The sequence below is a fragment of the Chiloscyllium punctatum genome, chromosome 9 (genome assembly GCF_047496795.1).
Source record: "Chiloscyllium punctatum isolate Juve2018m chromosome 9, sChiPun1.3, whole genome shotgun sequence".
Lineage (NCBI taxonomy): Eukaryota > Metazoa > Chordata > Chondrichthyes > Orectolobiformes > Hemiscylliidae > Chiloscyllium > Chiloscyllium punctatum.
Genome location: NC_092747.1, coordinates 101,098,874 through 101,113,121, shown reverse-complemented (window position 1 = coordinate 101,113,121; position 14,248 = coordinate 101,098,874). Strand labels below are relative to the sequence as shown.

Here is a 14,248-nt window from a genome sequence, read left to right as displayed (position 1 = left end):
CAGCAATAGCTCAGCATTTAAACTTGCTGGAGAAACCATCAGAATCTACAGAGATGGCAAGAATTCAATTGCAAATGAAGCAGCTTGTGTTAGAGGCGAGAGATAAGGAAAGGGCAATAGAAGTGAAACAGTTTGAGTTATGATTAAAAGCAGAAGAATAAGAAAAAGGGGCAGCTTTTGAATGTCAAAAACTGACACTTAAAAAGGAATGTCAGCATAAAAGGCTGGAGATAAAGGCTGAGGGTAGGCTTAGTGAGGAAGAGAGTGAGGATGAGCAAGCCCCTGGTAGTCAGAAGCCGAGTGAGAATCTGTTTAAGTCTGTTCAAGCATTGTCTAAGTTTGCTGAGAAGGATGTGGAAGCCTTTTTCATCTCATTTGAAAAGGAGGCTAAACAAATGCAACGGCCAGAGGCAATGTTGATCCAATGTTGATCTAGAGGAATTAAGGGCTACGGGGAGAACGCTAGTAAGTGGAGCTGAAATGCGCATCAGCCATGATTGAATGGCGGAGTGGACTCGATGGGCCGAATGGCCTTACTTCCACTCCTATGTCTTATGGTCTTATGGTCTTAAACTAAACTTGTAGGTAAGGTTAGTGAGGTATTCACATCACTATCAGAGGAGGCATCTGGGGAGTATGAGGAGGTGAAAAAAGCCATTTTAAGTGCATATGAGCTTGTACCAGGAGCCAATAGACAACGTTTCAGGAATCTAAGGAGAGATCCAGGTCAAACCTATCTTGGGTTTGAAAGGATCCAACAGAATAATTTCGATAGGTGGATAAGAGCATTAAAAATCGAGAAAAACTATACTGCCCTTAAAGATGTAATTATTTTGGAAGAATTCAAAAATTCACTGCCTGAAGTCGTGTGACCTCATGTGGAAGAGCAGAGAGTTAAAACAGCAAGGTTAGCAGCTGAAGGGGCTGATGGCTATGAGCTGGTCCATAAAACATGGATTGGCTTCCAGAATCAATTTCAGTCGCTGAGAGCTCGAAAATGGGGCAAGAGAGAAATCCTTACGTGGAAAGGGAAAGGTAGATCTCAGTGAAGATCATCAGGATAATTTACCACAGGGTAAAAAAGAAACCCTTGAGGGCGACAAAGACATTTAAAAAGCTCTGGTGTTTTCATTCTAATGACGTGGGCCACACAAAACACAGTGTTGGTCGGCTAGGAGAAAGCCAGATGTAGGAAACTCAGACAAACCTGGAAGTTTTGTTAGACTAGTAGCAAAAAGCAAAAGAGAAGTTAGACAACTGCCTCAGAGTGTACAAGATGATCAGAGGTCGATTAACGAGGAAGTACCAGATCTGCTTCAAAAATATACATGCAAGGGTAAAGTTTATTCACATTGACCAGGAGTCTCCTGAAAGAAAAGGCAGAGGTAATGAGAATTCATAGTGAGACAAAAAGTGCTCAGTTATGTAAAGTGAGGCGAGAGAGTCCAGAGGAGAGTGGAGAATTTGTGGGAGGAGTACTGGACAAACTCTCAGCTTCAGGAATACAATTGGCAAATGATAAAGCTGATTCACCGGTAGGTGTGCTGCCCACTCTAGTTGAGAAGCCAGTGGAGATGCAGGCAACTGAAGACATGAAGAATATTTATCAAAGAATTTTCCCTGATTGCGTGATCACAAGATCACAGAGGCAAAAGTCGAAGCAGGAGAGTTCAAAAGGCACAGATAAGGAAGCTGACATAGTGATATCTGAAACTTTCTTCAATCAGGTAAGTGGAACAGAGGAGCAGCAAATAGCTAAATATGCTGATATCTCTAGCTCTGCTAAGCTGATTGAATTACAACTGAAAGATGAGAACTTAAAATAGTTATATCAAAAGGCATACACAGAGAAGGAGAGTGAATGCCTTCCTGTGTGTTATTACTTAACAGATGATGTCTTAATGAGGAAATGGAGACCATCACACAGTCAAGCAAATGAGGAATGGGCATAGATTCATCAAATTGTTTCAGCAGTAGGGTATAGAAAGGAGGTGTTGCAAATGGCACCTGAGCTACTACTTGGAGGTCATTTAGGGGTGAGGAAAGCACAGATTAAAATACAAAGCCATTTTTACTGACCTGGACTACACACATATGAATTTTGCCAGATATTTCATACATGTCAGCTAATCGGAAAACCACAGGCAGTAATAAAACCTGTTCCTTTAATACCTATTCCAACATTTGAGGAACCTGTCACGAGGATCTTGATTGATTGCATAGTTCTGAAAATGTGTTGCTGGAAAAGCGCAGCAGGTCAGGCAACATCTAAAAAACAGGAGAATCGACGTTTCGGGCAGAAGCCCTTCTTCAGGATTGCATAGTTCCCCTACCGCAAACAAAAAGTGGGAATAAGTATTTATTAACAATAATGGATTTGTTGACTAGATTTCCAGAGGCAATCCTATGGTGCAACATCACAGCTAAAAGGGTTGTAGGAGAATTACTTAATGTTTTTTACTTTAGGGACTGCCAGTAGAGATCCAGTCAGATCAAGGATCAAACTTCACATCCAAACTATTCAAGCTGGTTATGGATAACATGGGAATAAAGCAATCCAAATCTACCGTGTACCATCCGGAATCACAGGGAGCGCTAGAAGGATGGCATCAAACACTAAAGACCATGTTGAGACCTTATGGTCAGGATTATCCAGATGTTTGGGATAAGGGAATTCCATTTGTACTTTTTGAGATCAGAGACGCACTGAATGAATCGACCAAATTCAGTCCGTTTGAATTAGTTTTGGGGCATGAAGTAAGAGGACCATTAAAATTGATTCAGGAAAAATTAGTAAGTCAGAATTCAGAGATCACCCATTTGGAGTATTTGTCAAATTTTAGAGAATGATTAAATCGAGCTGGAGAATTGGCTAGACAGCATTGAAAAGTATCACAGCATACAATGTAACAGGAAGAAGATAAGAAACCAAATTCGCAGTGACAGTGACAGGCTGACCTTCCAGTGACAGGTCAGCCTTTAACAGCAAAGTTTAGTGGACCTTATCAAATTGAGTAGAAATTAAGTGAGGTGAACTACTTGATAAGGACTCCAGACAGGAAGAAATCTCACAGAGTGTGTGATGTGAATATGCTCAAAAGGTATTTTGATCGGGAAGGAAAGCAAGAGGAGAAGGTGTTCATGATTATAGCACAGAAGGAAGAGCCAAGTTCAGAGGATTCTGAATTGGACATTCCTCAAATCAAATTGGACAATGAGGAATTTCGCAAAAATTGGGATAAATTATTGAGTTACCTGCCACAAGAAAATCAAAATGACCTGAAAGAGTCATTACTATCACGTGGGGAGATATGTGGAAATAAACTGGGAAGTACTAACCTAATAATGCATGATGTGGGTTTAGGAGATACTGGTCCGATTAAGCAACATTCTTATAGGCATAATGCTCTAAGATTGGCACAGGTTCAGGAGGAGATATGACATAATCAAAGTGAGTTACAGTGACTGGACCTCACCCATAGTCATGGTGCCAAAGCAAGATGGTACTCAATGGTTATGTGTGGACTATCGCAAAATCAATGCCATTACAAAGTCTGATGCCTATCCAATTCCACAGTTGGAGGACTATGTTGAAAAAGTGGGATAAGCAACTTACATTTCTAAGTTGGACTTGCTCAGAGGTTCCTCCGTCAGAAAGAGCAAAGGCGATTTCAGCTTTCAAAACGTCAAATGGACTATATCAGTTCAAAGTCATGCCATTTGGTATGAGAAATACTCCAGTCACATTTCAGAGACTGACTAATAAGGTCATTGCTGGATTACCCAACTGCGTGGGGTACATTGATGACCTGGTGATTTTTAGTCACTCATGGAAGGAACATTTACAGCATTTATTGTACTTGTTTGAACAACTTCGGAAGGCAGGCTTAATGGTAAACCTAGCTAAAAGTGAATTTGCCAAAGCCCAAGACACCTTCCTGGACCATGTTATTGGATATGGACAAATGGCCCCCATGAGATGTGAAAATGAAAGTAATTGGGGAATTTCCCACACAGTTGACAAAAAAAAACACAGTGCTACGGTTCCTGGGGTTGCGTGGATTTTACCAAACATTTGTGCCGAATTTTAGCCGTGTGGCTGCTCCACTCAACGAATTGTTAAAAAAGGGCAAGAAGTTTCAGTGGACAGTGCTCAGTCAAAAGGCATTAGACAGCCTAAAACGATGTTAACCATTGCCCCAGTATTAGCCACACTGGATCACACAAAGCCTTTCAAGGTGGCTATTGATGCCAGTGATGTGGGTGTCAGTGCAGTGCTCCTGCAGGAGGATGATGAGGGAATAGAAAGATCCAAAGGGTATTTTTCCAGGAAATTGAACATTCATCAAGAGCAATATTCAACAGTGGAGAAAGAGACTTTAAGCTTGGTGTTGGCATTACAACATTTCAGTGTTTATATTACCCGCAATGCATCTGAGACAATCATATACAATGATTATGACCCATTGACATTTGTGGAGAAATTGAAGGACAAAAATGCCAGCCTGTTTAGATGGAGCTTGTTGTTGCAGCAATTCAATTTGACAATTGTACAGGTGGCAGGCCATGAACACGCGCTATCGAGACTCGAGTGAGATACGGAGGTGTTCAGTGGTGGGTGCACAGCAGCGTCTGGTTGTGGTTGCATGTGGTTGTGCATGTATGCATGTTTACAGTTAGGATACTGTATATGTGTGTTTACGCTAGTAACCAGGGTTTTGAAGGGTTAAAAATGAAGCCATCTAGTCCTTTTTTCTCTAAAAGCTGTTCCTTGGGCCAAGGAGACTCTGTCCTTGATCTTATCAGAGGACCAATGAACCAGACCGGGCTCTGATCAGTCTGGTTTGGTACAGAACTGAAAAGGATTTTGAGAGGCTTTTTGTTGATATGTAAACAGATGAGACTTTGTGCCAAAGTGATCATGCGTTAGAAGTGACTTGTGTAATGAAAGGGAAGTGGTCAGCTCTCTAGCCGAGCTGAGCAGTTTTAGTTCAATCTTGAACTGGGAAGTTCAACAGGGAGCTGTGTGGAAACTCTTTCTCTTTCTGCCCTTCAGCGTCAACCTGGAAGCATTGTTCCATTTATATTGCGACAGTTGTGCATATTCGGAACAGCATAATTATGTCTAATTTGGATAGACTGAGTTCTGTCGGGGTTCTTTATTCTGTTGTTTGTGTTTCATTGCGTAATTTTGTGAATAATTTTTTTGTCTGTTTTAAAATGTAGTGGTCAACCCAGCTAACTTAATCTGGGTAATTGTCACTGCACACTTACCGAAACAAATTGCAAAGCTATGGTCTGAGCAGCCTGCTGAAGAAGGTTTTGAGTGGTCTGGCCTAGTCCATAAAACACCTTCCCTGGCAGTGCGTTCCAGGCAGCTTCCCCTCTCTGTACAAAACACTTGTACACCACCTTTAAACATTCCCCCTCACTTCAAACCAACCCCCTTAGATTTAACATTTCCACCTTGGGGAAAAAAGATTCCAACATTATACCCTATTCCTACCTCTCATAATTTTTAACAGGATGCCCCCCACTACCAGACTCTCGTGAAAATAATCCAAGTTTATCCAATCTCTCTGAATCTAATGAGCTTTCTGATTTTTGCAAGAACTAACATTTGCTCATTTACTTTTAGCAACTCATTGAACAAGGCTTTCAAAAGAAATAAATTAATTTGTAACCTGCAGACTGTATGTAATCATAAATAGTGTTAATTTTTTATTGAAGAGATGGTACATTTTGAACAAAGGACATGCTGAATCGTTAGGCCTGAAATAATTTGGAGTTATTTCTGTGGAATAATTGAAATTACAGGCTGAGCACCTAAGTAAATGTTGAACTTTTACTGTGGTCTCTTAAGGAAACTGGTTGAAAGAATTCTGTGAACAGGATACAACATAGGATTCTGTTTATGTTCAACTTGTTTAAAGATCTTCCAAAACACTAGAAGAATAGCTGTGACTTGAATGTAGGTCCCCTAGCTTCAAGGTTGGGACACTAACACTGTAACACAAGTGCCCTTGTAATGTAGGGTGCTCATGTGACAAATGACAATGCTCAATTTATCATTCCTTAGAGAGAATCAACGCATTTGGAGGTTGCAAAGAATTGGAGCAAAATTAGGCCATTTGTCCCATTAAGTCTGCTCCACTATTGAATACTTTCATGGCTAATCTGATTGTGATCATTACTCCTTCCTTTCCATAAAAAGCCCTTGGTCTAACAATATAGCCTTCAGTGACCCAAGCCTTCTCTGCTCGCTGTAAAAAAGAATTCCAAAGAATAATGACCATTGGAGTAGGCAAAGTCTTTTCCCTGGGGTCAGAGAGTCCAGAACTAGAGGACATGGGTTTAGGATGAGAGGGGAAAGATATAAAAGAGACCTAAGGGGCAACCTTTTCACACAGAGGCTGGTACTTGTATGGAATGAGCTGCCAGAGGAAGTGGTGGAGGCTGGTACAATTGCAACATTTAAGAGGCATTTGGATGGGTAGATGAATAGGAAGGGTTTGGAGGGATATGGGCCGGGTGCTAGCAGGTGGGACTATATTGGGTTGGGATATCTGGTCGGCATGGACGGGTTGAACCGAAGGGTCTGTTTCCATGTTGCATATCTCTATGACTCTATTTGCATCTTGTTCGGTATTACCATTGACTGGAATCATAACAAATTACTGAGCTCTTTGCAGTGATAGTTCTTTGAATTGATAAGGCATCAGCCAAATGTTTAATGAAGTGGGTTTAGGTGGTACATTTTTTTCACAGGAGAGAGCACTAAGTGAAGGCAGCTGTTTCATGCTGCCACAATACTGCAGTAACACAAGTGATGCCCGCTGTTGACAGATCGCTGCTATCAAGCCAAAAAGACATTCTATTTATCACACACATACAAGTAATGTGAAGTATGAGTTTCCATGCTAGTATGATGAGAATTACGCAAAGCTGAAAATACAATGTCCAATATTAAATGCGGTCTCACAATTTGAAGAGCAATTGCTAAATAATTCTGAGTGCGTTCAGATTTTTTTTCTCTTTGTAAACCAATTTGGTATTTTGAGTTCAGTTCACAGTATGGTACCCTCATGAGTATCAGGTGCTTGATATCAAGGGCTGGATTTTCTGAGGAGGGCCAACCTCATGCACATTGCCACTCCAGCAGGAAGCATTATATTTGGGAGAGGATATTTCCAACTAGAAAATCAGGAGCAATAATGCCCAGGATGTTGTTCTTTGCGAACATAAGGAACGTGGACACACTGCGTTGGCTTCAACTCAAAAATAAAATGTGATAGCAATTCTCAGGTTCTTTTCCCATGATAATGCTTTGACTATCTGGTTTAAAATCAAACATAGCTTGTCAGTTCAATATCATTCATCGCTTCACTAATACATCTTCAATGTCTGCACCAATCCAAGCCAAATTGCCAATCAAGGGCAATCTCTTCTCATGGGTAAGATGTTGTTCCCTTAACATTAGCATTTCTTCCAAGTTGTATGATTGGGTGAATGATGCATAGTCTGGACAAATAGTTCTCCTTTCAGCACAGATGAAGTTCGTTATTCCCAAATCACTGACAGAAATAAAGGAGTGAAGTCACTCCCAGCAGCCCCCGCGCCCCTCCCCCTATACTGCACCACCGCCTACCACCCAGGATCCTGGCGCCAATCCGGCAAACATAGTACATCTCCACCCATTTCCCAGCTTCAAGGCCAACCCACCCTGTGGAGCAGATAACCACAGGCGTGATTCTGTACAAAGGGGCAGCCGCCACCAGACCCAGACACAGACACACCCCCCACCGACAGAACGAAGACACTAACCGCCCCCAGCGTCCCGCTCACTCTCCGCAGCGCCAGAACCCCCCCATGATGCGAACCCGCTCACACTATAAAGAACTCCATATTGTCAAAACCCAGCAAGCACAGCAAGTGGAAGACCGCGAGCCCCACCCTCTCTGCCCTAACCAAGCCGCCCTCAATCCCCCCACAGACTGGGACAGCCGTCTGCTCCTGCAGTTCTGTTATGACACGGCAGTGAAACCTTCTGCTAATTAAACCAAACACCCAGAAAACCTTACCTCGCCTCATGATCTGTTAAAGTATCAGTGACAGAGAACTCCCAAATTCCACTGTTTAAAGAAAAAAGTATCAAATTATTCTTTAACTTTAAAAGTGAACATCAAATAGCAACTATTTACGAATCTACGCCTCCAAACTGCTTGCTATCTGCCTCCAACTCTACAACAATATACTGTTCCCATAAATGCCCCGATTAAAATTAGATTAGATTTCCTACAGTGTGGAAACAGTCCCCCCGGCCCAACAAATCCACACCGACCCCCCGCAGAGTACCCACCCAGTCTCATTCACCCCTGACTAATGCACCCAACACCAAGAGCAATCCAGCATAGCCAGCTCACCCGACCTGCACATCCCCGGACTGTGGGAGGAAACCCACGCAGACACGGGGAGAACGCACAAACTCCACACAGACAGCCGCCCAAGGCCGGAACCAAACCTGGGACCGTGAGGCAGCAGTGCCAACAACTGAGCCACCATGCCACCCTTCAAAACCCTACAGTAGATGTCATCTCTAGTGTACACCCCCCTCTGGCTGTAGATCTCTCTGAGCTGTCTTTGATCTTTCGCTGCAAAGAAGTTTCATATCAGAAAGGTACCTTTGGTAGAGAGTGTTTTGTGAGCACATACTCAAATGATGGCAGTTGGTTGCTCTCTCTGGCTATATCTCAAAATGCCAGCTTCTTTATACCCCAAACATCAGATTGTCTCTTTGGTTCCATGTTGTCAAAACAGTAAAGTTCAAATTTGATTGGGTTTTAATATCCTGGAACATAATTTAAACTGATTGGTTAAATTCAAACTGCTGCAAAAACATAGCAACCAAAAGTTAGGTTTTTGTTTCACAGCCAAATGTTACAGATTTTCAATTTTCCAATACACTCTGAGACTGCTAGTCAGTCACATGACAGGTGCTTGTAAGCAAAACAGCCTTCACTCTCCCTTAAAGGTACAGTACACATCTTCACCTTCATAGTACTTCCCCCTTTAAAAAAATGAAGCATCATAATGAAAAGATGGCTTTTTTTCTAATTCTTAACCCTTTACAATGAAATGTGTAAATGCATATAACATATGTGAATTGGACATATCTGTGTATTGAACATATCTGTGATTAAAACTGTGATAGCGCCTCTGCTATCACATTCTTATGACCCACAACATGTATGATTTGTAAATTAAAAGTCTGTAGCATAAGAGTCCAATGAAATATTCTCATATTCTGGTCTTTAAATCATTCCAAGAATGTAAGAGGATTGTGATCTGTGTATACAACTGTCTCCGACATATTGTTCAACACATAAACATTAAAATGTTTAAAGGCCAGTGCCAAACTCAATAATTCCTTTTTGACAGTGGAGTATTTTTCTCTGTTGGCTGTTGACTTCCTTTGAAAAGTAACCAACTGGCCATTCAATTCCATCCCTATCTTCATGTAGCAGTACAGCTCCAACTCCTACATTGCCAGCATCAATTGCAGCTTTGATGGGTTTCAAAAAGTTTGGTGCAGTTAAAAACTGGTAGTTATGAAGGGCTTTTGCCTGAAACATCAATTTTCCTTCTCCTCGGATGTTGCCTGGCCTGCTGTGCTTTTCCAGCACCACTCTAATCTAGATACTGAGGGATGAATCCACCATTCATGGATAAGTAATAATGTTAAGTATAGTATGAACCTTAAAGTGCAAATAATTTTGCAGACATATCATCTGATGAGATCAGCAAAGTATAAAAATGCCAAAGAATGACTGAAAATTTCTTAAGGAGAGAAATATTACAGTATAGGAGAAAACTAGTCAGATATATGAAAAGACAATGGGAGTTCCTATAACTATTAAAGGAAAGAGCTAACATAGTGAGCATTAGCCTTTAGAAAGTGAGTGTAGAGAATTAATAATGAAATATAATGGGTGGCACAGTGGTTAGCACTGCTGCCTCACAGTGCAGGAGACCTGGGTTCAATTTCCCACCTCAGGCGATTGACTGTGTGGAGTTTGCACGTTCTCCCCGTGTCTGCGTGGGTTTCCTCCGGTTTCCTCCCACAGTCCAAAGATGTGCAGGTCAGGTGAATTGGCCATGCTAAATTGCCTGTAGTGTTAGGTAAGGGGTAAATGTAGGGGTATGGGTGGGTTACGCTTCAGCTGGTCGGTGTGGACTTGTTGGGCCGAAGGGCCTGTTTCCACACTGTAATGTAATCTAAAAAAAATCTAATCTAATCTAAAAAAAACTAAAACAACTGAAGGGTTAACAGATGAATTTTGCATTAGCGTCAACAGATAGGTAAACATTACATTTGAGAAGCAGCTATAAATCAGGAAATAGAAGGTAGGGCAGAACTCAGGAAAATCACAATTGCCAGAGATTCAATTGTTGAAACTTCAGGCTGACAGGTACCTGGGTCTGATAGACTTCATACTAGATTCTTAACAGAAATGACTATTGATAATAGTTGACGCATGATTTTAATTTTCCAGGACTCTAGATTCAGGGAAGGTCCCATTAGATTGGAAGATGGAAAATGTAACTCCATATTCAATAAACAAGAGAAAAGGTGCAGGGAACTCGAGTCCAATTAACTTAACACCAACTGTAGGGAAAATGGTCGAAGCTGTTGTTATGGCAGGGCAGTTATATCAGTTCAAGGTAATCAGACAGTATGAACCTCACTTTATGAAAACAAAATCATTGTTTAAATAATCTATTGGAGTTCTTTGAGAAAATGACATGGTGTGAATGAAGGAGAACAAGTACAAGTACTGAAATAAAACAAAGAACTTCAGATGCTTGAGATCTGAAACAAAACAGAAATTGCTGGCAAAACTCAGGTCTGGCACACCTGTGGGAAGAAAGCAGAGTTAACGTTTCAAGTCCAGTGACTCTTCTTCACTTCTGGCAAATGGATGAATAGGTAGTTCCCGCTGTCCGAAAGTAGAGCGTTCCCAGGAAACCTTCTGTAAGCTGAAAATGGCGTAAAGCGAAGTGCATGATTTATACAGGAAAAAGTCTTGCCGTTTTTCGTAAAAGCAAAAATCCTCTTCAGATTTGCAAAAACAGGTACTAATGTAGATCTTTCATTAAAGCAAAATTGCATAAAGCATACGTTTGAAAAGCGGGGCATACCTGCATAATGTGGGAAAATGTGAAATTGTCCAGTTTAACAGGAAGAATAAAAAATAAGCATATCATCTAAATGATAAAAGATTGCAGACTTCTGCAATGCAGAGGGACCTGGGTGCCTGAATTGCAAAGGGTTAATATGCAGGTCCAGCAAGTAATTAGGAAAGCTTGTGGAATATCATGAATTAAAGCAAGGGGAGTTGAATGCACAAGGAAGCACCTTGTGTTTCAGTTATGTACATGGCTGGTGAGACCACATCTGGAGTACAGCTTGGTTATTTTATTTAAAAATGAATGTGACTTCATTGGAATCAGGTCAGAAAGGTTTTACTAAACTAATAGCTGGAAGAGGCAAGTTGACTCAGGAGGAAAGGCTAGGCCTGTGTCTGCTGGTATTTAGAGGAATAAGATGCAAGTTGAATGAAACATAAACAATCCTGAGGTGCCTTGACAGGATATGTGTAAGAGATGATGTTTCCTCTTCAGGTAGCATGTTGAAGTAGGGGTCACTGTTTAAAAATAAGTGTCAACCATTTAGGACAGGGATGAGGAGAATTTTTTCTTCCGGGGATCATGGGTCTAAAGAGCTCTCTTTCTGAAATGGGAGCAAAGTCTTTGAATATTTTTAAGGCAGTGGTAGGTAGATTCTTGATCTGAAAGGGGGTGAAAAATTATCATGGGTAGATGGGAATGTAGATTTTCCATTACAGTCAAGTCAGCCATGATCTTACTAGATGGCGAGCTAGTCTCCAAGCCGAAAAGGATTATTCATACCTCTTGTTTGAATTAATGAAATAGATCTTGTGCACCTAGTTCATTAAATGTGAGAATGATTATCTTATTACATTTCTCATAACTATCTGGTTTATGAATCACTTTCACACAATACTGTCCATTTATACTGTGTACCATTGTATACCTTCAGATTTTAATGCCCACAAATTCTGTATTTCAAAAATTAATGTAGGAGATCATAAGAGATTTCCAAAACTTAAAACGCCAATTAATAATAAGGGGTATAATAGTTTTCCACATTTAATTCAGAACAGGAATTTAATGATAACTAAAAGCATATTGAATGATCCAAAAGGCCATTTACATGACTAATTTTTCAAGCTGACCTCTTTAGTCAACTGATTAATCAGGCATATTTTGATTCTTGAAAGTAGGGCAGTTTATATGTAACTTAATTTCATTGCTTTTCCACAGTGGAAAATGAGGATGATGCAGAACGGGTTCTTTTCTCTTATGGCTATGGTGCTAATGTTCCTACAACTGCAAAACGACGCCTTCAGCAGAGGTGAGAAATCAACATGAATCTTCCTTTGTTCGTTTTCCATTTGAACGATAGTATATGAATTAGAAAACATCAGTAGAGTTCGTTTTTTTTAGAGATTTTTGAAGCAAATATTGCTGTCTTTTGTCATGTATGCTGAATTTTCCAAGACAATTACTGTTTTAAAATATATCTTTAACCTTAAGACTGAATGCATAAATCATCCTGTAAAGTTGCACAATTAGTTACATTTAAATCTTGATAACTGGGTAACAGAGGGATGGTGTACCACAGCATAATCTCACATGTGGCCCATGTTTTCAACACAACTCAGTTTTAATCAGCTCTACTGTGATGAACACTTAAGTAGGACATACTCAGTCAATCCAAACATATTGGACTGTATCTGCGTGCAGTAAACCCAATGGTATTGTAAACCCCACTTGACTTTTTAAAAATTCATTCATGGAATGTGGGTATAGCTGGTCTGGCGTTTATTCCTTCCCTAGTTGTCCTTGAGAAGGTAGTGGTGAGCTGCCTTTTTGAACTGCTGCAGTCCATGTGATTTAGGTGCACCCACAATGCCACTTGGTGGGGGGGTGGGGGGGAGTTCAGGATTTTGTCACAGCAACACTGAAAGAATGATGATATATTTCCAAGTTAGGATGGTTGGTGGCTTGGATAGGGACTTGGTGGTGTTTTCAGATATTTGCTGCCCATGACCTCCTAGATGGTAGTAGTCATTAAGGTGCTGGCAAAGAAGCCTTGGTGAATTTCTACAGTATATCTTAACAGTTGGTAGACACTGCTCTCCTGAGCATGAGTGATAATAGAAATTGATATTTGAGCATGCAGTGCCAAACAAGCAGGCTGCTTTGTCCTGGGTACTGTCAAGCCTCTTGAGTGTTGTTGGAGTGTTGTTACGCAAGTGAGAAGTATTCCATCACATTCCTGACTTGTGCCTGGCAGATAGTGGGCAAGCTGAGTCGGGAGGTACGTTACTCACTTTAAGATTTCTAGCCTCTGACCTGCTCTTATAGTCAGAATATCCAAATGGCTAGTCCAGTCCAGGATCTTGTCACTGATAACCCAGGATGTTGGTAATGCCATTGAATGTCAACACTCAATAGTTAGATTCTATCTTATTGGAGGTGGTTATTGCTTAGCACATGTGTGGCATGAATGTTACTTGCCATTTGTCAGCCCAGTACTATGTGTTGTCTATGTCTTGCTGCATATGAACACATTGATTGTCTGAGGATTTCCAGATGGTGCTGAACATTGTGCAATCATCAACAAACATCCCCATTTCTGACTCTGTGATGGAAGAAAGGTCATTGAAGAAAGAATCTGAAGATGGCTGAGCCTAGTACACTCCCCTGAGGAACTCCTGGAGCAGAGATGTTTGGTCTTGAACAATGAAAATGATATTTCTTTGTACCAGGTATGATTAAAGAGCAGAGAGCTTTCCTCCTGATTCCTATTGACTCCAACTTCACTCAGACACCTTGATGCCACACTCAGTCAAATGCGGCCTTGATGTTAAAAACAGTAATTCTTACCTCATCGCAGCTGTTTTTTCCATGTTTGAATTAGGTTGGAATGAGATCAGGAACTGTGTGGCCTTGGCAGAACCCAACCTTAGCATCGATGTGCAAGTCATTGCTGAGTATGTGTTGCTTGATAGCATTGGTGAAGCAGACTTTTGGGGCAGTAAATGCTCTTGTTAGACTTAATTCTGTCTTGTGTGCAGGACATAACTGGGTAATTTTCCAT

The 14,248-nt window shown here is 40.9% G+C and overlaps 1 protein-coding gene across 3 annotated transcripts in view; it reads left to right on the top strand.

Annotated features, from left to right (window-relative positions):
- pibf1 (progesterone immunomodulatory binding factor 1) overlaps positions 1-14,248 on the top strand; it is a 155,058-nt gene that overhangs the window by 87,434 nt on the left and 53,376 nt on the right. For all 3 annotated transcript variants that reach the window (XM_072577979.1, XM_072577978.1, XM_072577980.1), the window contains exon 13: positions 12,406-12,496. In XM_072577979.1, the coding sequence (XP_072434080.1) occupies positions 12,406-12,496 (91 nt within the window). The remainder of the gene's footprint in view (positions 1-12,405; positions 12,497-14,248) is intronic.